This window comes from Bos indicus, chromosome 16 (genome assembly GCF_029378745.1).
Source record: "Bos indicus isolate NIAB-ARS_2022 breed Sahiwal x Tharparkar chromosome 16, NIAB-ARS_B.indTharparkar_mat_pri_1.0, whole genome shotgun sequence".
Lineage (NCBI taxonomy): Eukaryota > Metazoa > Chordata > Mammalia > Artiodactyla > Bovidae > Bos > Bos indicus.
The window spans coordinates 72,495,396-72,521,236 of record NC_091775.1 but is presented as its reverse complement, the minus strand read 5'-3'; the positions used below and the strand labels follow the sequence as shown (position 1 = coordinate 72,521,236).

At 39.1% G+C, this 25,841-nt stretch overlaps 1 protein-coding gene and 1 non-coding gene across 7 annotated transcripts in view; both read right to left on the bottom strand.

Annotated features, from left to right (window-relative positions):
* Positions 1–2,410: 2,410 nt before the first annotated feature.
* Positions 2,411–25,841, bottom strand: part of LPGAT1 (lysophosphatidylglycerol acyltransferase 1) — a 143,708-nt gene continuing 120,277 nt past the window's right edge. For all 6 annotated transcript variants that reach the window (XM_070768626.1, XM_070768628.1, XM_070768631.1 and 3 more), the window contains 2 exons: positions 12,247–12,353; positions 2,411–9,118 (listed from right to left, as the gene is read on the bottom strand). In XM_070768626.1, coding sequence (XP_070624727.1) covers positions 8,967–9,118; positions 12,247–12,353 — 259 coding nt within the window. In that variant the 3' untranslated portion in view covers positions 2,411–8,966. The remainder of the gene's footprint in view (positions 9,119–12,246; positions 12,354–25,841) is intronic.
* Positions 2,957–3,028, bottom strand: TRNAC-GCA (transfer RNA cysteine (anticodon GCA)). Its single transcript has one exon. It is a non-coding gene; the product is annotated as a tRNA-Cys (tRNA).

The following is a 25,841-nucleotide window of genomic DNA, read 5'->3' as shown; positions in this document are numbered from 1 at the left end:
AGAATGAAATGTGCCATCTCAAAACAAGGTGATTTCTAAAGTTCCAGGAGCTCTGAAATTGTAAGGGCCAATGAGTTATGCATCAATCAGCGCCAAAAGTAATATGAAGATTATTCCCAAACAAAACCTCCATTGTTTTATCTTTTTTTTAAAATTTTATTTAATTTTAAAACTTTACATAATTGTATTAGTTTTGCCAAATATCAAAATGAATCCGCCACAGGTATACCTGTGTTCCCCATCCTGAACCCTCCTCCCTCCTCCCTCCCCATACCATCCCTCTGGGTCGTCCCAGTGCACTAGCCCCAAGCATCCAGTATTGTGCATCGAACCTGGACTGGCATCTCGTTTCATACATGATATTTTACATGTTTCAATGCCATTCTCTCAAATCTTCTCACCCTCTCCCTCTCCCACAGAGTCCATAAGACTGTTCTATACATCAGTGTCTCTTTTGCTGTCTCGTATACACGGTTATTGTTACCATCTTTCTAAATTCCATATATATGCGTTAGTATACTGTATTGGTGTTTTTCCTTCTGGCTAACTTCACTCTGTATAATAGGCTCCAGTTTCATCCACCTCATTAGAACTGATTCAAATGTATTCTTTTTAATGGCTGAGTAATACTCCATTGTGTATACGTACCACAGCTTTCTTATCCATTCATCTGCTGATGGGCATCTAGTTTGCTTCCATGTCCTGGCTATTATAACCAAACAAAACCTCCATTGTTTTAGATTGGTGTCCCTTTGATTAATGTGATTTGTATGAATGAGTGAAGGATCAACAGATCTAATCCTCTTAAAGTATTCAGACTCAAAAAATTTCCAATTATTGAAATTATGGCCAAACTTTTAGAAGGGAGAGGGTTCTTCTAGACCCATGTAGCATTCTTAAATTATTCAAATGGCTGAGGAATTGTTTCACTGTGATAGCTGGTCTTCAAAGATGGCTCCCAAATGAGCCATGCCTTCTGGTATCCATACCCTTTAGTAGGCCCTCCCATACTGCCCTGTGAGTCACTGTGGCCCAAGTGACATTGTGCCAGTCCTGGGTCTAAGCCAAAAGAAGTCTTGGTTGCTGCTTTTTGGGGTGCTCCAAGTTGCCATTGCTCTCCCTGCTCCACACCAGATCTATCAGAGTTCAACAGATCCAATGTAGGCCCAGATGTCTCATTTCCAATGCCATTCTTTGTCCTTATTAAGATGTGTACATATCAGGGAAAGAGAAAAAGCCCTATTGTGGGCCCTAGATGCCTTGATTAAAAGAGGCTCCTTGTCACCAATATTTTGAATTGTCCCTTTGTTTTGGTATCCTGGAGATGCCTAAAGGCTGAGAGGCATATCTTTTTTCTGCCAAGAGGGCAGAGTATCTAAAACGGCAGCTGGGCTCCTCTAAACTACTCTGGTGGCTCAGATGGTAAAGAATCTACCTGCAGTGCAGGATACCTGGGTTTGATCCCTGGACTGGGAAGATCCCCTGGAAAAGGAAATGGCAACCCACTCCAGTATTCTTGCCTTTAGAATTCCACGGACGGGGGAGCCTGGTGGGCCACAGAGTGACTAACACTACACACTGTGATACTTTAGACGTGAGCCCGCAGGAATGGCAGCCTGAGGACAGTTCACACAGAAGTTGATTTCTTAAACCGTGTCTGAATACTCTTTGGGGTCCTCATTGATCAGGGGTGTGTGTACCTGTTTGTAGACAGCAGACTTTGGCACTTTCTTTGTCTTTTAACACTCCTGGGTTCCTCTTCCTTGTATTTCAACCTCTTCCAATCCCCTCCCAACTCCCCCAACTTATAGGTATCTATTTTCTTTTCCTTTAACTATCCATCAGCTGACCCTGATAGTGTTCAGTGTTAACTGGTAAGAACTGAAGATAAAGACCTTTTCAGGCAGTTTGGTGTCAAAAATGAAACAAAGGCATGAAGATGCAGAATTGATATTTTAGGGGAGGTGTCCTAGCCATGTGATTTCTCAGCGACATCACTGAGACAGCTATCATCACAAGGATGGCCCAGAGCTCCCTCTTCAACAGTGAGAACTTTACCATCACCTCTAGAATGAATTGCACACCTAAAAAGCAGCAAGTTTTCCAAGGAGAGGCAACAGAAATTTTCCGGGGGAAAAATCAGGAGGGAGCTTTGTAATATGCTCATACTTCCCAGCAAAAAAAACAAAAACAAAAACAAACCCAAACAGTTCCAGTTTCTTCCTTTGTAAAATGGGTTTACTCAGCTAATAAAGAGCATTTTGCTGACTCGGAAAGGAGACTGTTTTATTTCCAGTGGTTAGCCAGCCCTCCTCCCACAGTCCATTCATGTGTGTTTCAATATGATCTGGGTAACTGATACTCAGTTTGTTTCCCAAGCCTCTAAGAGTGAAGAACAAGGTTATCCAAGTCCTGAGAGGTAAAAATTTATTGACTTATACCATATCAGCATGTTATGATATGGTCACACATGCTCATACAGCTGACTTTTTCTTATAGCCAAAAGAGGAAATTTTTTCCTTTTAAAAATACATTATCTTTTTCAGCAGGAAGAAACATTTTCTAAAAACAAACATTTTCATATTAAGTGGAAATTAAAAACAATGGATTTTCTTTTGTTCCCAACTCATGAAGAATAGGGCTGGTCCGCAATAGATCTCAGAGTTCTTCACACTTGCTTTCAGGGCTCTGTCCTCAGTCTGTTCATCTTCCACAGAAACCACCCTGCGGGAAACAACAGCCTCACCAGAGCAGCATCCTAAGTCCAGACAGGGAAAGAGGAGGTAGACCGAACTTGAACTGTTTAACTTGTTTGGCAGACTGTGTGATCTTCCCTTCGCTCAGTCGTGTCCAACTCTTTGTGACCCCATGGACAGTAGCCTACCAGGCTCCGCCGCCCATGGGATTTTCCAGCAAGAACACTGGAGTGGGCTGCCATTTCCTTCTCCAAGGGATCTTCCCAACCCAGGGATCGAACCTGGGTCTCCTGCATTGCAGACAGACGCTTTACCATCTGAGCCACCAGGGAAGGCCAAAAGTTTTCAGTGGGATCAAACATATTCTCCAAATATCTAAACAAAGAGTGTTTTCAGTGCTCAAAACAGAATCTTAGAGATGCCTGTTATCAGTTTACCTAGTTTTGAGAAATGAAAGCAAAGGACCAACTTTAGAAAAATGCAAGCTTCCCATGCACTTGAGGAAAGACTTGCTGTTGTCAAATTCTTCAAATCAAAAGCCCGCTCTGGGGACTCCCCTGGCTGTCCAGTGGTTAAAACTTCACTTTCCAATGTAGGGTGTGAGGGTTCAATCCCTGGTCAGGGAGCTAGGAGAGCCCACATGGTTTGTAGCCAAAAAATATAAAAGAGCACAATATTGTGACAAATTTGAAAAAGATTTTTTAAATGACCCACATTAAAAAAAAAAACTTAAAAAAATAAACAAAAGCATGCTCTGTAGGACTGATATTAATGCTTTCCACCCATTAAGCCCCTGCTAGGGTCAGTAATAGGACCCTTAGTGTTGAGCAGTGAGTTTACTCAACACTAACAGTTAAATTTTAAAATAAGTACAGGACAGTGGTGTGCTGGAGACAGCTCCTACTGGCTCACTACAGCTGATTGTTAAATTTTAAAATTTTGCCAGCAGTTGCTAAACAGTTGTTATTAAAATTAAGTTACATAAGCTTACAAAGAGTAATGAAGCCAAATGTGGTTCACTTTAGTGACAATAATTTGCACAAGGGTAAGAAACAATTTTTTCTCCATGGGGTCGCAAAGAGTCGGACACGACTGAGCAACTGAACTGAAGAAACACTTTATCAGATCACTTATCAGATTGAGTGACAATATTTAAGAAATAAGTAAGTATGATGTAATTCCATTTTTCAAATCATGGCCGAATTGCAACCATAGATTGGCTACATGAGTTCAGCAAAAATCAATTAAAGCATCCTGGGAGAATGAACTGGCTATATGGACTTGACAATAAAGTATATTTTATTATTATCTGTTAGCTGTGTTATATGTCTTTGCTATCAGCAAAATTTTAACAAACATGTATATTTGTATACAGAATTTTTTTTTTAGGAGAGCAGACTATTCAACATTTACCAGTACACCACTGGATGGGGAAAGTGGGGAAGGAGTGGGGGGAACAGTTTAAAACCAAAGAAGGAAGCACAATGTTTTTTTCTTTTGGTTTTTCAGTTTGCCCTCAGCATCCAACTGCCATAATACACGCCCACAGATGTTAATGCCTAAATTTCTCCAGTAAAATACAAACACCCCATTCCCACTACTAAGAATTAAAAGCACTTTACTTGAAAAAAATCAACTTTATTTTTTCTAGATTAAAAAAAATAGAACCAGCAATTAATTTTTGTTGGGAAAAATGTTTCTTTTGGTGTTCACATCTAAATTTCTGAAAAGGTGATTCTGGTTACTAAAATAATCCCAAGTGCATTCATAAACCAGATAGATCCACGAGTGACCAGCCCTTTACAAAATTTAATGACAGTTGCCACAGCCTTTACATTCATTCTTATCATACATTACAACATGCAGATAGACAAAGAAAGACAGGTCAACAAGCTGAAGTAAACATTATGGCATCAGGAAAATGAAAATCCACCTGTATAAAATAAATACAACTCTGTAATAACTGTAAAGAAAAGGAAAGCATGTAACACAACAACGGCGATTCAACGTATAACTGTTTCATTATCCAATCATGACATGAGTTACTGTAAAATGCACAGACCCCTTACACATAAAGAATTTGTGCATTACAGTCATGTGTTCAACAGTTTTACACAACAAAAATAAAGCCATTCAACGTATGTGTGCATATCTTGCAACTAGATTACACTTATATATTTTTTTGCTCTTTTAACTGTTTTAAAAAAATATTAAATGTAAAAATCCTCAAATGGAAATTTTGCAGAAAAACCCTTATTTTATCTTCTGTATGACTACAGTCACCTTCCCCCAACAGTACAGCACCCTCAGCTTATTCCCAGGGTCCAGGTCCTAACTGTTGGGTATCAATGTAAAATGATTGCAATGAAGCACCAACCAGTGACCGCTCCAGAGAACACCTGGCCCCTTTGTGACCCCAAAATGTTCGATTTTGGTGGTTTTGGTCCCAAACGTATTAGTCTCTACTGTCTCAGAAAATAAACCAGTGTACTTGCTGCCCAGGGTGGCTCTGACTTCGCCTTTCATGTTAACAGATGTAAAATTCACAGCACTACACTGCAAGAAAATAAGGCTACCCATTTTTATCCATCCTTTGTAGAATAGAGCTGACATACTCATAATGGTAACTCTGGAGCGAAGTCCTATAGTGTAATGAAGAAAATAACTTCCTATTTAGCAATGTAAATAAAATTTTCTTAAATATAAAAAGAATCCAATAAGACTATCCATGATTAACTTTCTACAATTATAACCAGGTCCCAGTAGTTTAGAACAGTCTGTAGGGAAATGATTGTCAGAAACATTACCAAGACAAATCCACAAGACGTGAGTGGCGTGAACAAAGAATGAAGAGGCATTGCAACACCGATCCAAATGCTATTAATACTACATTGATGTTCTGAGGTTTACATTCGGTGATTTAACATTTCATTTTCACAAAAAGTCTTGAAAAAAAATGACAATACCACCAGCTCTTGATTATTCATGGATTCCTTTTCTAGCCCATGGATTATTCAGGCTTTTGTGTTTCCTCTTCCTGAAGCTGTCTTTCCAAATCTTTTCACTACTCATGAACAGTCATAAATAGATAGGCAAGAGAAATCTTTTTTTTTTTTTTTAATAATACTTATCCCTAGAAGTAAAACAGTTTGATGAGAATAAGGACTCAAACTCCTAAATACAATTAGATTTTTGGTTTACTATGACTTATTACTGGATTAACTCCGGTAATCTCTAGGTCTTTCCCCGTGGAAAAAATTAAGGGTTGGTTGTAATATGAAGGACTACTTAATGACAGATTTGAATTCATAGTTAGCTTTAAAAAAAAATCTACTATTTAGATTCTCAACTTGTTTGCTCACCCAAAACATCATTTTCCATTCTGTAATTTTTCTTTACCTTCCACTGGCATATAGGTTTCTCCACGCTATTTGTATCTTTTAACACCAATGACAGTTTCTGAAGTTAACTGTGAACTGCTGGGGTGGTCATCTCTGGAGTCACTGTGCCTGCCTGTGGCCAAGCAATGCTCCATCACTGTGACTCATGGAGACCAAAATCCAGCAGGGAGATCTCAGCCCTCTCTGCTGTGTGAATCCAGGCAGATCAGCTGAGACCAGGAAGTGCTGAGATTCTACAAGCTGCGAGCATAGAAACTGGCACAGTTTTATTTTCTTTTCCCTTGACAAAAATGTATACTCTCTAAACATCCTTTGATCTCACTTTGCAAAGAAAATACAGATTAGGACTTTTAATTTGGTTCTGTACAGTGGCATATTGCTGCTTCCCTGGTTGCCATACGAAAACACGGATTCTCTCTTTACCTTCCCCAGTGTGAGCAGAACTCCAGTTACTGATAGGGAAAGCACTATCAATGCTCTCAAACATGTTCTGCCAACAGGAGAGAGAGAACATGTTGATAAGGAATCAAAGAGGGATAGGGCAGACCAAATATACATCTATTTACAACTCACAGATCTATTTTCAAAAATTAACTCACACATCTGTTGGTATTTTTCACTCTAGAGACTGCCGAAATGACTGCACTTGAAAACAAAAGCATCTTACAGAACAGTCTGCTTGACATGTACATTACACAATATTAGGTTCCTTTGGAGAACAGTGATGGCAAAAGTGGCCCTAAATCACACTGACGTGTGCATTTCTTTTTTTTTCTTTTGGATGGGAGAACTGGCCACTCTATCTGTGGTTTGCTTAGCAATGACGAAAAAGGTCTATTGGCTAGGACTATGCATGCCAGACTCCACAGTGACCTACTTATCCCCCAGCTGGCTGACTAATCTCTCAAGGGAACAATTTCAATTCATCTTGTCTAGTAGTGTTTGCTGGGCCTCAAACAGAAGCATCCTTAAGTTTCTATCCAGCTTCCTATCATCCTTCATACCTTTAATTGAGATTGGCTTTACCTAATTACTGTCACTGTAAAACACATAGAACAAAACGCTCAGATTTCAAAAAAAACTGCATCTTATAACACCCACTACACCAAACCAAACATAGTAACACTGTCTTCTGCATTTCACCAGTAGCTGTCTACTATTCAATGAGGTATTTCAGGTAATCAATCATTCTTTGACCTCTGTACTGAATTAACCCTAAAGATGGAGCTGCTGGGGGCTTTTATTTGGTTACTTTGCCTTTCTCAAGTAACTGGGAGAAAATTCACATCTTTTCAGTTTTTGGTTTTTTTGGTTTATTTTAAAATAGAAAACAATAAACCCTTACTTTTAGGTTCTGGCCTACTTCTCAAAATTGTCATTTGTACAATTAGTGACAACAGGGGAATCAACAATGCTCATCACCAATAAGTACGCTGACTCACTAGGGTCTAAATAGTCCTATAGTCCCAAACCAAAACACAACCTCTCTCTCAACACTGGGAGTGCGGGTGACCAGTTGACACCGGGCCAGCAGTTTCTGAGGAGTTTTTGGTTCTCCTATGAGGTAAATCACATAAATATAGTGATACATTATAAAAAAAAAAAGTTTTCTAGAAGTATGAACTTGACTCTATCCTCTCCAAGATCAACTGAAGAAACTGGGAAGCCTCTTTGCTGGTCTCTCCTGGTTACGCCACTCTGAAATGGGCAGCTCCTTGAAATGCTAAAGGAACAAACGTGGGTTCTGGGGGTGTCGTGTGAGAACGTGTCACCATTGGAAGCCAGTGCCTGGCTCTAGTTCTTATATTCCTTATATTAAATGAGTCTATTTCACCTTAACTTGATCAGTTAAATGCCTTCATTTATTTCAACCATCCCCATATGCATTTGATGCTAAAATGCAAAATGGAAAGAAAACAGAACAAAACAAAACAAAGGCTCTGAGCGGGACAGAAGCCTCGGTGTGGTGCCCAGTGCAGATGGCGCTGGAGAGCGTCAGCGCACAGATCAACATGCAGACAGACAGGCAGCCTCTCAAGAATTTCACTTGCTGATCACGGTCACGTCTGTTTCCAACCTATAGTGCTAATCCTCTGCTGTAGATGCATCTGATAAAAGTGCATTTTGTAAAAGACAATTATCAATCTATGATATGCCTTCTATACAAAAAGATAAATCAAGTGAACCCCCCCTCCCCATACAAGGGGCAGCATGAATGCATGTAAACACGGCATTGGACTGAGCTGGTCTTTTGGAAGAACACCTTCTAGTACCGGAATGTGTCTCTGGACACTGCTTTGCCCCCGGGGGCATGCTTGACACCGAACCTCAGGAGCTGTTGAGGACCTCTGCAAACAACAGAGTCTCTGCAAACAAAAGGGAAGCAGCTCTTCGAAGGTGCCGACCAGCTCGCCTCGAGGCTACTGGGAACACAGCCAGAGCTGACAGAGGTGAGGGCGTGCCCCGGCGCTGCCTAGCAGAGAGGACTAGCTAAGAGGAACGGACGCGCACAGTTTTCTGAGCCTGGGCAAGATTATCACATACATCTGGTGGCAACAGAATTTCTCTCAGATAGTCTTCTAGGATGATTTGATGATTTCTTCTTCTCCAAATGTGATGTTTGCATAAGTGGGTGGTAGAGTGTATTGTTTTAAAACATGAAAAGTCATTAAAACATATTAGCAGGTCATTATATTATTGATCCTCATTTTAGTAGAGTTTAAAAATATCCCAAAGGGGGATAAATATTAATCCATCCATTCAATCTCCTTTGCTTGTTTTTTTTATATTCTGATTTGCACATGTAAAATAATGCACGCTTAGGAAAGTCCAAACTCCTATGGTGACCATGACAAGTCTAAGTCAATTCCTAAAACAGGCAATGGTAAAAGTACTGAAAGATATTGTACCACATATAGCCTGACAAAAATGCAAAAGACTGTATGAGAAATATCCACATATTGCTGAGGGTCATCTCCCTGGAAACAGCTTCCTTATGGCCCTTAGGAGGTGGAAAAGCCCCTAAAAGACAAAACAGAAATATTCATTTGTTTTCCTGTGGTGGGAGGTGTCCTAGAGTAAAAGCTGAACATTAGTTTAGCTAGAGTTATTTTTGCTGTTGTTGTTTGTTTTTGCTTCTGTGTGTTCTTTGGTGCTGGGTCTTCATCGCTGCTTGTGGGCTTTCTCTAGCTGCAGTCAGCCGAGACTACTCTGCATTGCCACGTGTGGGCTACTCACTGCGGTGGCTTCTCCTGTTGCAGAGCACAGGCTCTAGGCCTACAGGATTCGGTAGTTGGGGCTCTCAGGCTCTAGAGTGTTGGCTCAATAGTTGCGGCACACGGGTTTAGTTGCTCCGCTACCTATAGGATCTTCCTGGACCAGGGATCAAACCCACGTCCCCTGCACTGACAGGCGGATTTTTAACCACTAGACCATCAGGGAAGCCCTGCATTTTTTTTTTTTTAAAGCATCTCTGATTTCTTCTTGCTCTTAAAGAGAGATATCATTTGAGATACAGTTTTCAAACCACTGAGCCCTTTCCCAACTCTGAGCCTTTGCCTTTTTCTCTGCCTAGAATAGTCCTCCCTCCACCTCCATGAAAGGCAGGCTCAGGGCATTTTTCCAACATCAGAAAAACACCACTGTCTTGTCTCCCCTTCCCCACCAGTCACTGGTATCTTCATGTTTATTTCCTTCTTGGCACTTTCCACAGTCTGTATTGATTCCAATCTACCTTTCTCTTTTCTACAGACTGGTTTACTTTCCGTCTCCTGCAGGAACACAAACTGCAGGAGAGCAGGCACTATGGCTGCCTTGTTTTCCACTGTATCCCTACAGATTTCTACAATGGCCAGGACACAGGATTAAATCAATTAAATAATTTCCAGAGAATTTCCTTGATGGACCAGTGGTTAGGACTCTGTGCCCGCTGCCAAAGGCACGGGTTCAACTCCTGGTCAGGGAACTAAGATCCCACAAGCCAAACTTTGTGGCCAAAAAATATTTTCTTTTTCAAAATAGCGTAATTTATACTAATTCTTCTATTTACAAATTAAATGTTTTTGCCACAAAAGGGGTTGTAAATTACCAATGTTGCTGTTTAGTCCCTAAGTCATGCCCAAATTTTTTGCGACTCCAAGGACTGTAGCCCACCACGCTCCTCTGTCCATTGGATTTCCCAGGCAAGAATACTGAAGCGGTCGCCATTTCCTTCTCCAGGGGATCTGCCTGACCCAGGGATTGAACCTGTATCTTCTCTCTTGGCAGGTGGGTTCTTTACCACTGAACCACCATGGAAGCCCATAAATGGCTGATACTCTTTTCAAAAGGCAACATGGTTTATTCCTTTTTTCAAAAGGCATATGTCAATAATAAAAAAAATAAAAAGGAGAAATAAAGTAAACTGATGTCTTTAAATTCTTTTCTGGAAAGGAAAGCTAGACCACTTTGGAACAATATTTTCTAAGGTCATCTTGAAAACACTCTTCAGCATTCCAAATAGTCTTTGTTCTTGAGGATAATCCCCTAGGGTAAGCTGATTCGAAAGAGGATTTGCTTCTCACAAACAATTTACAGAGAACATTTTAAAGTTTCAAGGTCTGTTATGCAAATAGCTTTCTTAAAAAGAGTTTCTATTATTGTTGCTACTATTTAGGCCAAATATTATAAAGAGATTGAGATGAATAAGAAGAGGGACCTTGCTGGCCTTTTAATCACCTGATGCCTTCTTATGTTGGGTTTGCCAAAAATGTTTGTTAGGGTTTACATTACATCTTATAGAAAAACCTGAACAAGCTTTTTGGCCTCCCCAATACATCCACCTGTCTTATCCTGAAAGAAAATCCTGGAGATCAAGGAATGCAAAACAGCAGAGAGGGACATGTTGTTCAACTAGCCTTACTAGGCATTTTAATGGCACAGACAACGTCCTGCTGCTGTCATATTAATATGCATGACTCCAAAGTCCCCGGGTGGGAAAGTTAAGATGAGGAAGGAGTCTCATTGAGGATAAAGTGAAACAATCCTAAATACAAACACAAAAGCCTTAAAGATAATTAACAGTAGCAGCTTTTGCTTATGACTACTGGGGGGCTTCCCTGGTAGCTCAGACGGTAAAGAATCTGCCTGCAATGCAGGAGACCCTAGTTCGATCCCTGAGTCAGGAAGATCCTCTGGAGGAGGAATGGCAACCCATTTTGGTATTCTTGCTTGGAGAATCCCATGGACAGAAGAGCTCAGGGGCTATAGTCCATGGGGTTGCAAAGAGTTGGACATGACTGAGCGACTAACATTATGAGTATTAAACCTTTGATAGACTGATTTAATATCTACTTTAATTCTGTCTCCAAAAAGCCTAGATGGGAAGAAAACTGGGCCTCTATTCATCTAAAACCCCACGGCTATCCTCAGACCCGGGACATGTTTCTCTTCATCTTCTTACTCCTGTTGCTCTGGAAACAGGTATGCAGCACGGCTGTCTGTGAAAACCTGGGGTCTGCCTGGGGCTCCAGGCTGGTTAGTTCCTGCTTCCCCAACTTCCTGGTTTCCTCCCTCTCTTCTCCTTCCCTTCTCTGTGTTTTTCATCTCACTGTAGTTGTCATAGAAAGTACAGAATATTGAGTACAGAAAAGGTATCTTAGAGTAAATAGACCTTTTTCTCCCTAGGAGAAAAGTAGTAAGGTTATATCTATGAAGACTTAAAATGTAAATGTTATCCCTCCACATAAAGAAAAGAATAAGCACATGAAAATGCAGTTAAAAATAATCTAAAATGACTGCATGGTGATGGTCAAACAATCAAGTGCAGGATCAAAACATGAATGATATTTGTTATTTCTTAAAATAGACCATATAATCACAGAGGTATGTCTACAGTCTTCCACAGAGTTGTATTCTCTTGAACTTGATGTTTGTATGATGTTTTACTCATCATTTGACTGTTCCACACTGGCTGATCAAGTAAGGGCCTGGATAAATTTCACATGCATTTATTTGTCTTTATAATAAAGTTTTAAGCTGAAATTCTAAAATATGGAAATACTTTGATTCCTTTAGGGTGCCTGAAGAATTGAAAAATGGTTATCTCCCTTAAAATATATCTTTGAAACCATCAGTAACTTCAGGAATATGTGTAATAGGATTCTGTGTACCTGTTTCATAAAAATGCGATAAGAGGTCCTCTTTTTCAATAAAACGCTGATAGAGCCAGTCAGAAAGGTCATCAGTCTCCAGGGGTACATCTTTAACTGGAAAGATTCTATCAAGAGTCAGAAAAAAAGCAAAAACTACTTTAATTCAGAAGTCAAAATCATTCAGAACCACAACTTAGCTTTAGAGTATCCTATATCTACAAAAAATTATTGAGAAATACCTGTCTTTCCATGTTTGTAGGTTTAAGTAGAAATGTTTTTTGGAACAAGTGAAGTTTTAGAATGCAGCTTTCTTAGAACACATTTAGAATACTCAAACGTTAGGCCAAATAATGTATCTTAGCAATGTTCCTTTGTTGGGAATATCTATGAACCAGACAGAATCTGTATTAATTGGTGCCCTTTTGCTAATTATATCAGCAATACTGGTTTCATGACTGAATGTAGTTGTTGGAACATGATTCTGAAGGATTCTGTGACTGTCCTTACTCAACAGGAACTAGACTGGGATGATGAGTGACATATATCTACTGCAAGTGAGAACAGAACAGGGGCCTTGAACAAGTGTTTCTTTCCTTTTTTGTTTTCCAATTGTGAGAAGAAGGTGTTCTTGATTTCTTCATCAAAAGTATAAAGGTGTGGTTTTTAAAGTCTGCAAAACGTTTGTTTGTATGAAAAACACAGCCCCTACTTCCTCTGCCTTTTGTTTCTCCTTCCCCAGAGGAATGGATTTTTCCCTCTTAGTATTTAGCACTGCTGCTTCTTTAGTTTTAGGGCTTATGATTTGTTTTTTTTTAATTTTTCAGCTGAGTCCTGTGTATAATCTGGGAACATAGGAAGTATTAAGACCACCTTTTAACACACAGAAAAGGGTCATTCCATGGGGAAGTAGCAATACAGGTGTATTTTATTTCACATTTTATTAGTAGACAGATGGGCAGAAAAAGACAAAAATAAACCACTAAAGGGGAAGTTGAACACAAAATGCATCAGATAATCTTTTCTCATAAGTTAAACTGAAGAAAAACATCTACAATTTCAGCTAAGAAAACTATTAAAGTCAGGTGTGTCCTTCTGGTTTTAGAAGAGTTGAAAATTTCATCTGAATCTTTTTAAGAGTTGAAAATTTCATCTGAATCTTTGTAAATGTAAACCTTTTTTTAAAAATCAGGATGGGGGTAGGGTGGGGTGGAGGGTTAATTTTCAGTGGAGAACTACACATTTTCCCCTTCAATCACTTACTATGTATTTTCCAAACAGAAGGAAACCGGGATATAAAGAAGCAAGTAATTACCGGGAAAGAAGAAGAGACTACAAAAAAGCCTGGCTAACAGAAAAGAACTCTAGAATGATGTGAAATGAAAGTGGGGAACACTGTGAGAAGCAATAACAAAATCACGATGATACACTTTGTCCACCGGTGGCTCAGACGGTAAAGCGTCTGTCTACAATGCAGGAGACCCAGGTTTGATCCCTGGGTTGGGAAGATCCCTTGGAGAAGGAAATGGCAATCCACTCCAGGACTATTGCCTGGAAAATCTCATGGACAGAGGAGCCTGGTAGGCTACAGTCCATGGGGTCGCAAAGAGTTGGACACGACTGAGCGACTTCACACATTCACTCGCTGACGATCACAGATGAGGGTTAAGCTCCTTTCTCTTCCCAACCCACCACACAGGCACATCCTTTCCATCTTCCCATGCACTCGTATGGTCATTTTAATTATCACAATATTTGATATTTACATTATTATAATCATGTAAGTATATTCAAAGGTAAGTCACTCAGTCGACTCAGTCGTGTCTGACTCTTTCTGACCCCGTGGTCTGTAGCCCACCAGGCTCCTCCGTCCATGGGATTCTCCAGGCAAGAATACTGGAGTGGGTTGCCATTTCCTTCTCCAGGAGATCTTCCCGACCCAGGGATCAAACCCAGGTCTCCTGCATTGCAGGCAGACGCTTTAACCTCTGAGCCACCAGGGAAGCCCATTCAAAGGTAAACCAGGCGGTAAATCAAGGCTATGTTTCCTCTCATCTCCAATTTCTGTTCTCCCTAGACTGAGCAATTTGCATTGTTTCCTAGGTAGACATAACTAATTCAACCATAAACTATGGACCAATGAAATAAAATCAAATCTCTAGATCAGGTCGACAAACTTTTCCTTAAAGGGCCAGAGAAAAAATATTTAGACTTTGCAGGCTATTAAGATCTTTGTCACAACTATTCTACTCTGCTTTGTGTAGTGTGCAGGCAGTCACAGACAAGGTATAAATAAATTAGTGTAGTTGTGTTCAAATGCAACTTTATTTAAAAACCAGGCAGTGGGCCACATGGACTCGGGTCTAGATCGCCTCCCAAGGGATTCACATGCATTAGACATTCTTTCAATTTCACTTTCGTGAGGAAATTTCAGCAAGGTTCTGGATGTGTTGCCTGTAGTTTTCATCCTGCAAAGGCCCTTCACTGTCATCCTGGTGAGTCTTCATATTCCTAAAGTGGATTTAGTGCTTTCTGTATCTCATGTCTTACTTCTCTGTTTACTCCACATTTTGATGGAGTACACCCCTCCAGTAGTTTCCTGAGAAAAGGCACTTGAAATCTTGCATTTCTGCCAATGTCTTTTTTTCCGTCCTCATATCTGGTTGATAATTTGACTAGATATAGGATTCAGAGTTGAAATTCATTTTTTTTCCATCTGTTTTTTTGTCCTTTCTGAGAGATTTCTTATTTAAATTTCAAACTTTTACTGAGTTTTACTTTTTTTTTTATCATACTTTTAGTTTCTGAGAGATCTGAGTGTTCCTTTTTTTTACAGAATGCTATTATTGTTACAATATTTCATCTCTATGAGAATCTCATTTCTATAACAATTATCATGGGAATTTTAAAACATTCACAGAAATAGAGAAAAGGGTTAATGAACTCTCATGTACCATGAAGATTTTGGAAGCCGTACAGTCTGTTTCTCACATGACCCTCCTATGTTCGTTTTTGTCTCCATCTTTAACAGTGGAGGCTGATCAGATTCCCAGTTATCTGGGGATTCTCTGTTGCTCATGCACATTTACAGATGTGGGACTACACAGCTGATTCAAAGTTCTCTGCCTGTGAGTGGAGTTTGTTGACTGTCAGTCACCCTGAGGATTATCTGACTGGGCCATTTAAATTGGTCTTTCCTCTTGAATTCGCCCTTTACTCACAGAAAGATCCTCGAATTTCCTGCTAAGAGAGAGGAAAGGCCTTGTTGCTAGTTTTCTGGCAGCAGAGCAAGGTGAGGGCTGGGAGTCTCAACACTCAGCACACAGACGTCACCTAACCCTGCTATTCTCGTCTCATTACGGGACCTCTGCCTCAGCTGCACCTGGGGTTCCAGAGCAGGCCTCCAGTATTTGCTAGGGCAGGGAAAGAACAAGAGCCCAGGAATGGCATGCAGGATGGGGGTTCTGGGGTTCTTTGCTGCTGCTGCTGTTGCTGCTGCTAAGTCGCTTCAGTCGTGTCCGACTCTGTGCGACCCCATAGATGATAGGCCACCAGGCTCCCCCGTCCCTGGGATTCTCCAGGCAAGAACACTGGAGTGGGTTGCCATTTCCTTCTCCAATGCATGAAAGTGAAAAGTGAAAGTGAAGTCCCTCAGTCGTGTCCGACTCTTAGCGACCCCACGGACTGCAGCCTACCAGGCTCCTCCATCCATGGGATTTTCCAGGCAAGATTACTGGAGTGGGGTGCCATTGCCTTCTCCCTGGGGTTCTCAGTTCTCCTTAAACAGATTTCAACCAGTCTTCCCATGTTTAGCAACTTTCCACCTTATTTCCACAGGTGCTGATGCTGCCAACCTCTTGGCTTTTCAAAAGAGGGAGTAGACTCAACTCAAGTCCACTTTCATGCCCTTCCAAAACCCCAGTAAAATACTAGAGAGGTTTTTCAAGGGTAAACTCACAAGGATGGGGTGAACACTAGGAATGACAATAGCAACAAAACCTGGGATGTTGGAAAAAAGAGCAGTAAATAAAGTGACAGGTCCCAAGCCAGCTTTACACATAGTGTGTGTGTGTGTGTGTGTGTGTCTTTTACACCATGGAGGCAATAAAAAAGCCAGCTTCAAGCCAGCCATATAAATGTAAAAGGACAGCTGTTACAAGTATTATAAAAATGAATTCTTGACAGAGTTCTTTTAATATCAAAATTTATATAATCAGAGGAGTAGAGACAGAGAGAGAAAATTTCAAGAGGAAGAGTCCGTGGGATATTTAAACAAGTGTGTTTTCCCTTCTCTTCAAAGGATAATTTCTATCTTTGAATTATAAGAAACCCTCAAATTAGAAATAATAGTCCAAGAATTCCATTGTCTCCTTCTTCTTTCCCCATTTAAACTAAGAAAGCAGATTCCTATGAGGGAAGTTACTGAGGATACACAAGCTCCTAAGAGTGCTTGCAGACTACTTCCCCTACACTGTACATGAAATCCTGCAGAATGAACCATTAGACAAACACATTTCTGTGGAAAAATGTTCTCAGTGTTCACCAGATAATAGTAACTTCACATTTTCTCATCCCCCTGTATATTTGCTCGTCAGTTACAAAAGGCCTAGCACCCTATCTCAAGCCTGGATCTCCACTTAAAGTGAGTTTTTAAGAGGGAGATAATTAAAAACAAAAGTCAGTTTTGTGAAGTAGTTTTTCCTAACTCCTTTTCTCCCCTAAGAAGTCCCTTTGGGTACTTGGTTGCATGAAACAGTCATTTATATGTAAGGACTGAATGTCTGTATCAAACTATTTTATAATCTTAATTTGCAGGTAGGAAGATGAATTAATGCAAATGATGACAATTTTGTTTTTACCTTCTCTATATTTACACTTCCGATTTTCTTATCACGTTTCTAAGACCTCTAGTACAATGTTGAATAGAAGTGGTGATAATGAGCACCCTGCCTTTCATTTTTGATTTTTCAGGGAGAAATATTCAGTAGTTTACCATTTAATATGCTTGCTGTAGATTTCTTTGGTAGATAACATTAATCAGATTAAAGAAATCCCCTTCTATTCACAATTTGCTAAAACTTTTCTTTTTTATCATGAATAAGAGTTGCACTTTTATCAATTTTTTCCATCTGTTGAAATGCTTATATAATTTCCTACTTCTGTTAATGTGATTAATTAAAGGGATTACTTTTAGATATTTTTTCCATTTGTAGATTTTATTTCTATATTACAGACACATGCCCTTTATCAGATAAATGTACTGTTAATATCTTCTATTCAGTGGGTTCATTATTGCATATTATAGGTCCTCTTATACAATATTGTAAAAGTGGTGATAAAAAGCTTCGTTCTTAGAGTTTGGGACTGACACATACACACTGCTATACTTGAAGTGGATAATCAACAAGGTCCTACTGTATAGCACAGGGATCTCTGCTCAATGTTATGTGGCAGCCTGGATGAGAGGGGAGTTTAGGGGAGAATGGATACATATATAAGTACAGTGGAGTCCCTTTGCCGTCCACCTGAAACTACCACAATATTGTTCATCAGTTATAGCCCAATACAAAATAAAAAGTTTCTTTTTTATTTTTAAAAAGCATCATTATCTTATTCCTGATCTTGGAAAGAAATATTTCAGAATATCATCCTTTAATATGGTGTTTTCTGAAGAATTTTGTAGATATCCTTTATCAGAATGAGGAAAGTCCTTTCTATTCTAAAAATCTACAAAGAGTTTCTATCATGAATAGGTATTTATATTTAGTAAGTGATTTTATTTAAAAATCCAAACTTATTTTGAATGTTGAGCCAAACTTTCATTCCTGAAATATATGCTCTCAGTACATAATATGATGAATTTAAAATATTTTGCTGGGTTACTCTTATATCCATAATCATGTAAGAGATTTGCCTTTAAATATTCCTTTCTTATAATATCTTTGGTTCAGGTTTTGGTATCCAAGTTATGCTGGCCTCATAAAAGAAGCTAGGAAGTATTTCCTCTTTTGGATGCTCTGGAATAACTGCACTTAATATCCTTTAATTTTCCTTTTTAATGACTACAGAATCTGAGGTAATGTTCCCCTTTTCATTCCTGCTATCGACAACACTGATCTTTTTTTCTTGATCAGTCTTGCCAGAAGCTGATCATGTTAATGTTTTCAAAAAATAAAAATTTTTATGTCATTTTTCTTTCTATTGTATGTTTTCTATTTCAGTAAATTCTCCCTTATTATTCCCTGACTTCTACTATCTTAGGATTACATTTGCTTCTTTTTTTCTAACTTCTTAAAATAGATATTTAGATCACTGATTTTTAACTGTCTTCTTTTTTAATAGAAGTGTTCTTTTTGCTTTTCTTTATATTATTATTTCTGGCTGTGCTGAGCCTTCAGTGTTTCACGCCGGCTTCCTCTAGTTGTGGAGAGCAGTGTGCAGGCTCCCCGGGCGGCTCTTCTTGTTGCAGAGTGCAGTTTCTAGGTGCGCAGCCTTCAGCAGTTAAAGCACGCAGGCTCTGTGGTTGCAGCTCAAGGGCTCCAAAGTGCAGCCTCAGTAGTTGTAGTGCACAGGCCTAGCTGCTCCGTGGCACCTGGAACCCTCTCAGACCAGGGATTGAACCTGTGTCCCCTGCACTGGCAGGCAGATTCCTATCCACTGTGCCACCAGGGAAGTCTCTAACAGAAGTTTTTAAGGCTGTACATTTTCCTCTAAAATACAGATTAATACAGATTAAGTTGTACCCCATAAATTCTTATAGATCATATTTTCACAATCATTCTGCTAAAAATATTTTCTACTTTCATTGTAATTTCTTCATACATGGTAAGCCGTAAATTCCTCTTATTCTCTACCACTTGATGTGAAGATCCAACGCATTGGAAAAGACCCTGATGCTGGGAAAGATCGAAAGCAAAAGGGGAAGAGAGTAGCAGAGGATGAGATAGTTAGTGTCACCAACTCAATGGACATGAATTTGAGCAAACTCCAGGAGATAGTGAAGGACAGCAAAGCCTGGCAAGCTGCAGTCTATTGGGCTGCAAAGAGTCTGACACAATTAGTGACTGAACAATAACAACCACCCTACGGATGGACAGTTTCTCATTTTTTTGTTACAGCATTGTGCAAATGCCCATTCATAGGTGTATATCTATATGATAAAATTACAGAAGTGAAACTGCTAAGTCAAAGGTTAATTTTGAAAGATTTTGCTACATTATCTTCATAAAGATTATACCGATTTATATTCCTACTAGCAACTTATGAGAATGCTTCTCAGAGAAAGATTTTTAAACTGGAGAAGAACGAAATCTGAAGGCTCTGATTTAGGTTGTAGAAGATGATGAGCAGTGTTTCACAACTCAATTCAGTTCAGTCACTCAGGCGTATCCAACTCTTTGTGACCCCATGGACCACAGCACACCAGGCTTCCCTGTCCATCACCAACTCTTGGAGCTTGCTCAAACTTGTGTCCATTGAGTTGGTGACGCCATCCAACTATCTCATCCTCTGTCATCCCCCTCTCCTCCCGCCTTCAATCTTTCCCAGCATCAGGGTCTTTTCCAATGAGTCAGCTCTTCGCATCAGGTGGCCAAAGTATTGGAGTTTCAGCTTTAGCATCAGTTCTTCCAATGAACATCCAGGACTGATCTCCTTTAGGATGGACTGGTTTGATCTACTTGCTGTCCAGGGGACTCCCAATAGTCTTCTCCAACACCACAGTTCAAAAGCTTCAATTCTTTGGCACTCAGTTTTATTTATAGTTCAACTCTCACATCCATACATGACTACTGGAAAAACTATAGCTTTGACTAGATGGACCTTTGTTGGCAAAGTAATGTCTCTGCTTTTTAACATGCTGTCTAGGTTGGTCATAGCTTTTCTTCCAAGGAGCAAGCATCTTTTAATTTCATGGCTGCAGGCATCATCTGCAGTGATTCTGGAGCCCAAGAAAATAAAGTCTGTCACTGTTTCCATCATTTCCCCATCTATTTGCCATGACATGATGGGATAAGATGCCATGATCTTTGTTTTTTGAATGCTGAGTTTTAAGCCAGCTTTTTCACTCTCCTCTTTCACTTTCATCAAGAAGCTCTTTAGATCTTCTTCACTTTCTACCATAAGGGTGGTGTCATCTGTGTATCTGAGATTATTGATATTTCTCCTGGCAATCCTGATTCCAGTTTGTGTTTCATCTAGCCCAGCATTTCACATGATGCACTCTGCATATAAGTTAAATAAGCAGGGTGACCATATACAGTCTCAACATACTTCTTTCCCAATTTGGAAGCAGTCCGTTGTTCCATGTTGGGTTCTAACTGTTGCTTCTTGACCTGCATACAGATTCTCAGGAGGCAGGTAACATGGTCTGGTATTCCCATCTCTTTGAAAATTTTCCACAGTTTGTTGTGATCCACACAGTCAAAGGTTTTGGCTTAGTCAATAAAGAAGATGCTTTTCTGGAACTCTCTTGCTTTTTCTATGATCCAACGGATGTTGGCAATTTGATCTCTGGTTTCTCTGCCTTTCACAACTGGGATATGCCAATTTGGGGACACATTCTTAGGAATCCACCTATGAGCTCTCTTTAAGAATACAGACACCTTATGTCTTCATTTCAATATTAACCTTAATACAAATATTCCGAGTCTTACTTACAGAGAAACACATTAGCACTGCCATCTGACTTCAGAGCCTATGTCTATAGTCACTTTAGGGCTTCCCTGGTGGCTCAGAAGGTAAATAATCCGCCTTCAGTGCAGGAGACCCCGGTTTGATTTCTGAGTTGGGAAGATCCCCTGGAGAAGGGAACAGCTACCCATTCCAGTACTCTGGCCTGGAGAATTCCATGGACTGAAGAGTCCATGGGGTCGCAAAGAGTTGGACACGACTGAGCAACTTTCACTTAGTGAATTATTTAGATGAATTTGTTGAGCACTGACATCTTTTGGAGAGGGGCATGGCAACCCACTCCAGTATTCTTGCTTGGAGACTCCCATGGACAGAGGAGACTGGCGGGCTGCAGTCCATGGGGTCGCAGAGAGTCAGACACGACTGCGCGACTGGCACTACACTACACTGGCACAACGCAGTACAACTTTAAAGGCATAAGGGCCGGGGAAGTTTAACAAGGGCACCCTTAGGAGCAAAACCTATTCTTCCACCTCTTAAAGGTCACCTCTCCTGTGACTTTTTAATATCCATTAAAATAAGTGTTTTAAATAAAATAAAACAAGAGGAGTTCTGCTTCTTGAAATGGTAGAGTAGTTCACAGGTAATGGTTATAAATTCTGGACAAAATGCAAAAAGTAATTAGTGGAAGGCACTGGAGAGTAACTAAAAGCAATCGGATATTAGAGGAGAGTCAGGAAAGACAGGAGAGTAGGAGAAACAGGAAAGTAGGTGTGTTTTCCATTTTTTACAGCTCTTTACCTCAAAATAGTTCCTAGTTAGTGCCACGCAAAGAATCAAGACTTATATAAGAACATGTCATCTCACTCATTGAAGAATCAGAGGACAGATATTAGGGTGACCATAACATTTGAAAAGTGAGGAATCTCAGACAGAAGTAAGCACTGAGTGGGAACCATGCCTTCTGAGTCTGCTCCCCACTTGAATTTCTGGGTGACTCCTGAACTATGTACGTATGGGGCAGAAGCCAGCAAAATAAAGCCAGCACAGTGCTGGACACAAGAGAGATGCCCGGAGCTATGCAGGAAATTCAACTACTCAGGAAATTTAATCATTTGTTTCTTTTTGTTTTTTTCAAATTAAATGTCCTTAATATTTGGATTTTTAGGAAAATCAGTTAGTCATCCTGATACTAGAGGGATGTTTTATTTGTTTCTTTCATTGAAGTGTTTTTTTTTTTTTAATTGAAATAGAGTTGATTCATGGAATGTTTTAAAATTTAAATTTAAAAATCAAAGTTTGTTTTTTAAATGAATGGTATTAGAAATTACTGACTTCTTACTTTTAGATAGTTTAATACTGTCTTAACACAGTTTTGTGATATAAGTGGTGTTCTTTAAACTCTTTATCTACCTCTACCACACTGAGTACAGTCAAATGGTTTGGGGAGTTATCTAGATCACTTTTTAGCCCCTAAAAATACACTATTTCTATAAATAAAAAAGCAGGTCTAATCAACCTGAGGATAATTTAGCAAGAGCTAACTTGGAAATAGTTTTTAAAACATCTTTATAAGGAGGAAAGTGACATTAAAAATAAGGCTGAAAGAGGAAGTTTGGGTTTACCAACTTAACTCGTGAAAGACTGTGGTGAGGTTGGTGAAGTATCTATTGCTTTAAATGGGGTGAGTGTCAGGGAGTGGGGCCATGTTTTAACAGAAAATCTACCCTACCATCTGCCTAGAATAGCTTGGACTTTCTCTTGCTTTAAGAGGCAGCCAGGAGGGAAGACCAAATGCTCGCTCAAGAGCAGTCAACAGCTATTAGTCTGATTGTTTGGTCACCATGGGATTAAATATTAAAATGACTAATCTCCTAATATGGCAGAGTGTCAAATGCACTGAATACCAGTCCTCTTGGAATCAAATAAAAGGAGTTCTTGTGGGATATAAAGAAATAAACCTTTGCAATAGCAATAGTTATCCAATTGAGAAACTGGCTCCTAGTGTTCCAGAAATAAAAATTCTTTTTAATAGTAATCTAGAATGTGCTCCTAAATACAGAGTATTCCACCAAAAAGCATAGGGTCAGATTTAGGATCACTAGATAAACTATATTAAAAAAAAAAAAAAAGACATAAAATAATGCTTAGCAGCTGACACCTCTATACCTTCTCATTAGAATGTTTGAATTTTCATGCCACAAAGACTCCAAAATGTGAGCTAACAAACAACATGGCTAAACCCTCAATTCAATTATGTCAATGGTATGTTAGGAGCCAATAAGCACTGAAGAAGATAAACTGCTGATGCTTTCTTAAACCAAATAATCTAGCAGAGGGACAAGGAAAGTAAATAATCTAACATCAGAATATGGTAAACGTTATATTAGGATTTTCAGAGAAGGAAATGGCAACCCACTCCAGTATTCTTGCCTGGAGAATTCCATGGACAGAGGAGCCTGGCGGATTACAGTCCATGGGGTTGCAAAGAGTTGGACATGATTGAGCAACTTTCACTATATAAGGACTTGCATGTAGTTTTCAAGAGTCAGAGTACTATTAGGTTCGTGGTGAAAAATAATAGACCTATTTTTTCCCTCCTCAGATACCTATTTCCCAGATACAACCTCTTTCAACTTTATTTTGCTGTTCACTTCCACATTGCTTATATAACATGCTAGACTGTCCAATTTAAAATGTATTCATCAACTTCCTAACAGGAAAGACAAGGACTTGGCTCTCTTCTACCTTTGTTCTCTCTTTGACTTCCTCCTCCTCTCCTGCAGTTAGTAATTCCTCCTTGGTGCCAACTCTGCCCTTTGTAACTATGCTTATTAGATTATGTTCTGTTTATTTTCTTACGCGTCTGTTTACTCTATCAGACTGTGCTATACTCATCTTTGCATATCCAGTGTATAAATCAGTGCCTGCTCCTCTGTGAAAACTCAAATTTGCTGAACTTAATTAAATTCAAAGTAATCTGCCAGGGTAAAACTTGATGAGGTGCATCTGTAGACAGCCATCAACAACACAACATGGTTAACTGACACAAGGGTAGTATGACAAGAATAGCTCAGAAATACGGAAACTACTTGTCACCAAAAATAGATTTATGGACAAGAACAGATCCTGTCAAACTTAACACATCAGAATATCTCTGAGTACTCAGTTCCCAGTTTTGCTTTGAGTCATCGTCCTTAGGTAAGCTGCTCAGGCCTCATCCTCAACATACTAAGGAATAATATTTAGAGCTTCCTCCTGGATCCACTAGAAAAGTTTTTTTGTTTTTTTTTTTTTAAGCCACTCAGCTATCTGAAAAAATAATTGAGCAACTCACATATAAACTTTTACTCACTTCAGTAGAGGAATAAATCAAGGCTCTATGGTAGCAAACCTGGGATCACACAGGAGAGAATTCAGAGTGACTTTAAGGTTTATGTTTAAAGAAAGATAGCAAATACTCAGCACCTAGATCACTGCCTCCCTTCATGTTCAGGAACAACTGAGCCAAACAAGAAAAGTAAATACTCTAAAACCAGAATGTGGTTATATAAGGACTTTAAAGAATTTCTGGGTAAGTTTAAGTGAAGGGGTGTGCATGTCTACTTAGGATACAGGATACATGGAAAAGGCATCACTTGAGTCCTGCTCCTTGTAACAGTCAAAGCTATAGCAAACCAACATGCCACTGAGGGCATAAACAATGAGATGGCATTGTTTATATCTCAAATTTATTCATTATATCTTTTTTGTGTTGCATCCTTTGAGACACAAATGCTTGCTGAATGAACTGAACTATCCAGTAAGCAAAATATAACACTGGTGAGAATCATTACTGTGTTTTCAATGAGTCTAATGACTTCTTAATATTTTTGTTAAGACTTTCTTTTTTAAAGAGTAGTTTAAGGTTCACAGCAAAACTGAGGAGAAGGTACAGAGATTTTTCTGTATCTCTCTAAAGACTTAAAAAAATTTTTTTTAATTTTGAAATAATTTCAGACTCAAAGCAAAGTTACAAAAATACTGCAAAGAATTCATATATATGCTTCAATCAGATTCCTAAAATATCATTCTTTCTCATATTTACTTTATCATCTTTCCATATATATTTTTTCCTGATCTATCTATCTATATAGTCTTTCCTCAACTTTTGAGAGTAAGTTATAGATGGTGCGTCCCCTAAAATACTTCCATGAATGTTTTTTAAAAATACAAGAACAGTCATTCATATAACTATGCTTCAATGATAAAAATCAGGAAATGAACACTGCTACTATTATCTAATTTACAATCTACAGATTTCATTCAAATTGTGCTGTGTTCCACTAATGTCTATAACAAAAAAAGTAAAGAAAAAAGACAGAAACAAAGGAATAAAGAAACAAGAAAAGAAACAAAGGGGAAAAAAAGGCACCATGCTTTAGGAAAAGGAGAATAGCAGTGAAATAAAAAAGATAGGGTAAAGTATCAGTATCAATAAAGGGAATATTTAATAAGCAGACATATTCTAGGTAAAAAGTATTGAAATCTGAGCTAGGTTATGGCATTTAGATAAAAAGAGAGAACAGAAACAAACATTACAGAAGTAACTTTCATAGGAACTGGCAGCTGAATTTGAGAAAAAGGATAAAATTTTAAAGTGGAAGAGTCAAAAAACTCCAAAATTTTCATTCTGGGTGAGGGTAGAATTATGTTAACATAAACCCCAAAAGGAAAGAAACAAGTTTGTGTGAAGGAAAATGAGTTCAGTTCTAGACATATGAGGTTCAAAGAAGACAGGGTATCCAGGTGGAGGAAAGAAAGCCAAGTGAGGATGTGGAACTTGGGAGAAAGACTGAGAGCCAGAGGTACATCTACACAGGCTCCATTTCTACATACTCTCCTGTTATGAACCTCTTTCACAGGAGAAAAAAGAGAAGACTAAAAACAGGATTCTAGAGAAGGTCTATATTTAAGTAATCTGTGTGTGCATGTGTGTGTCTGTG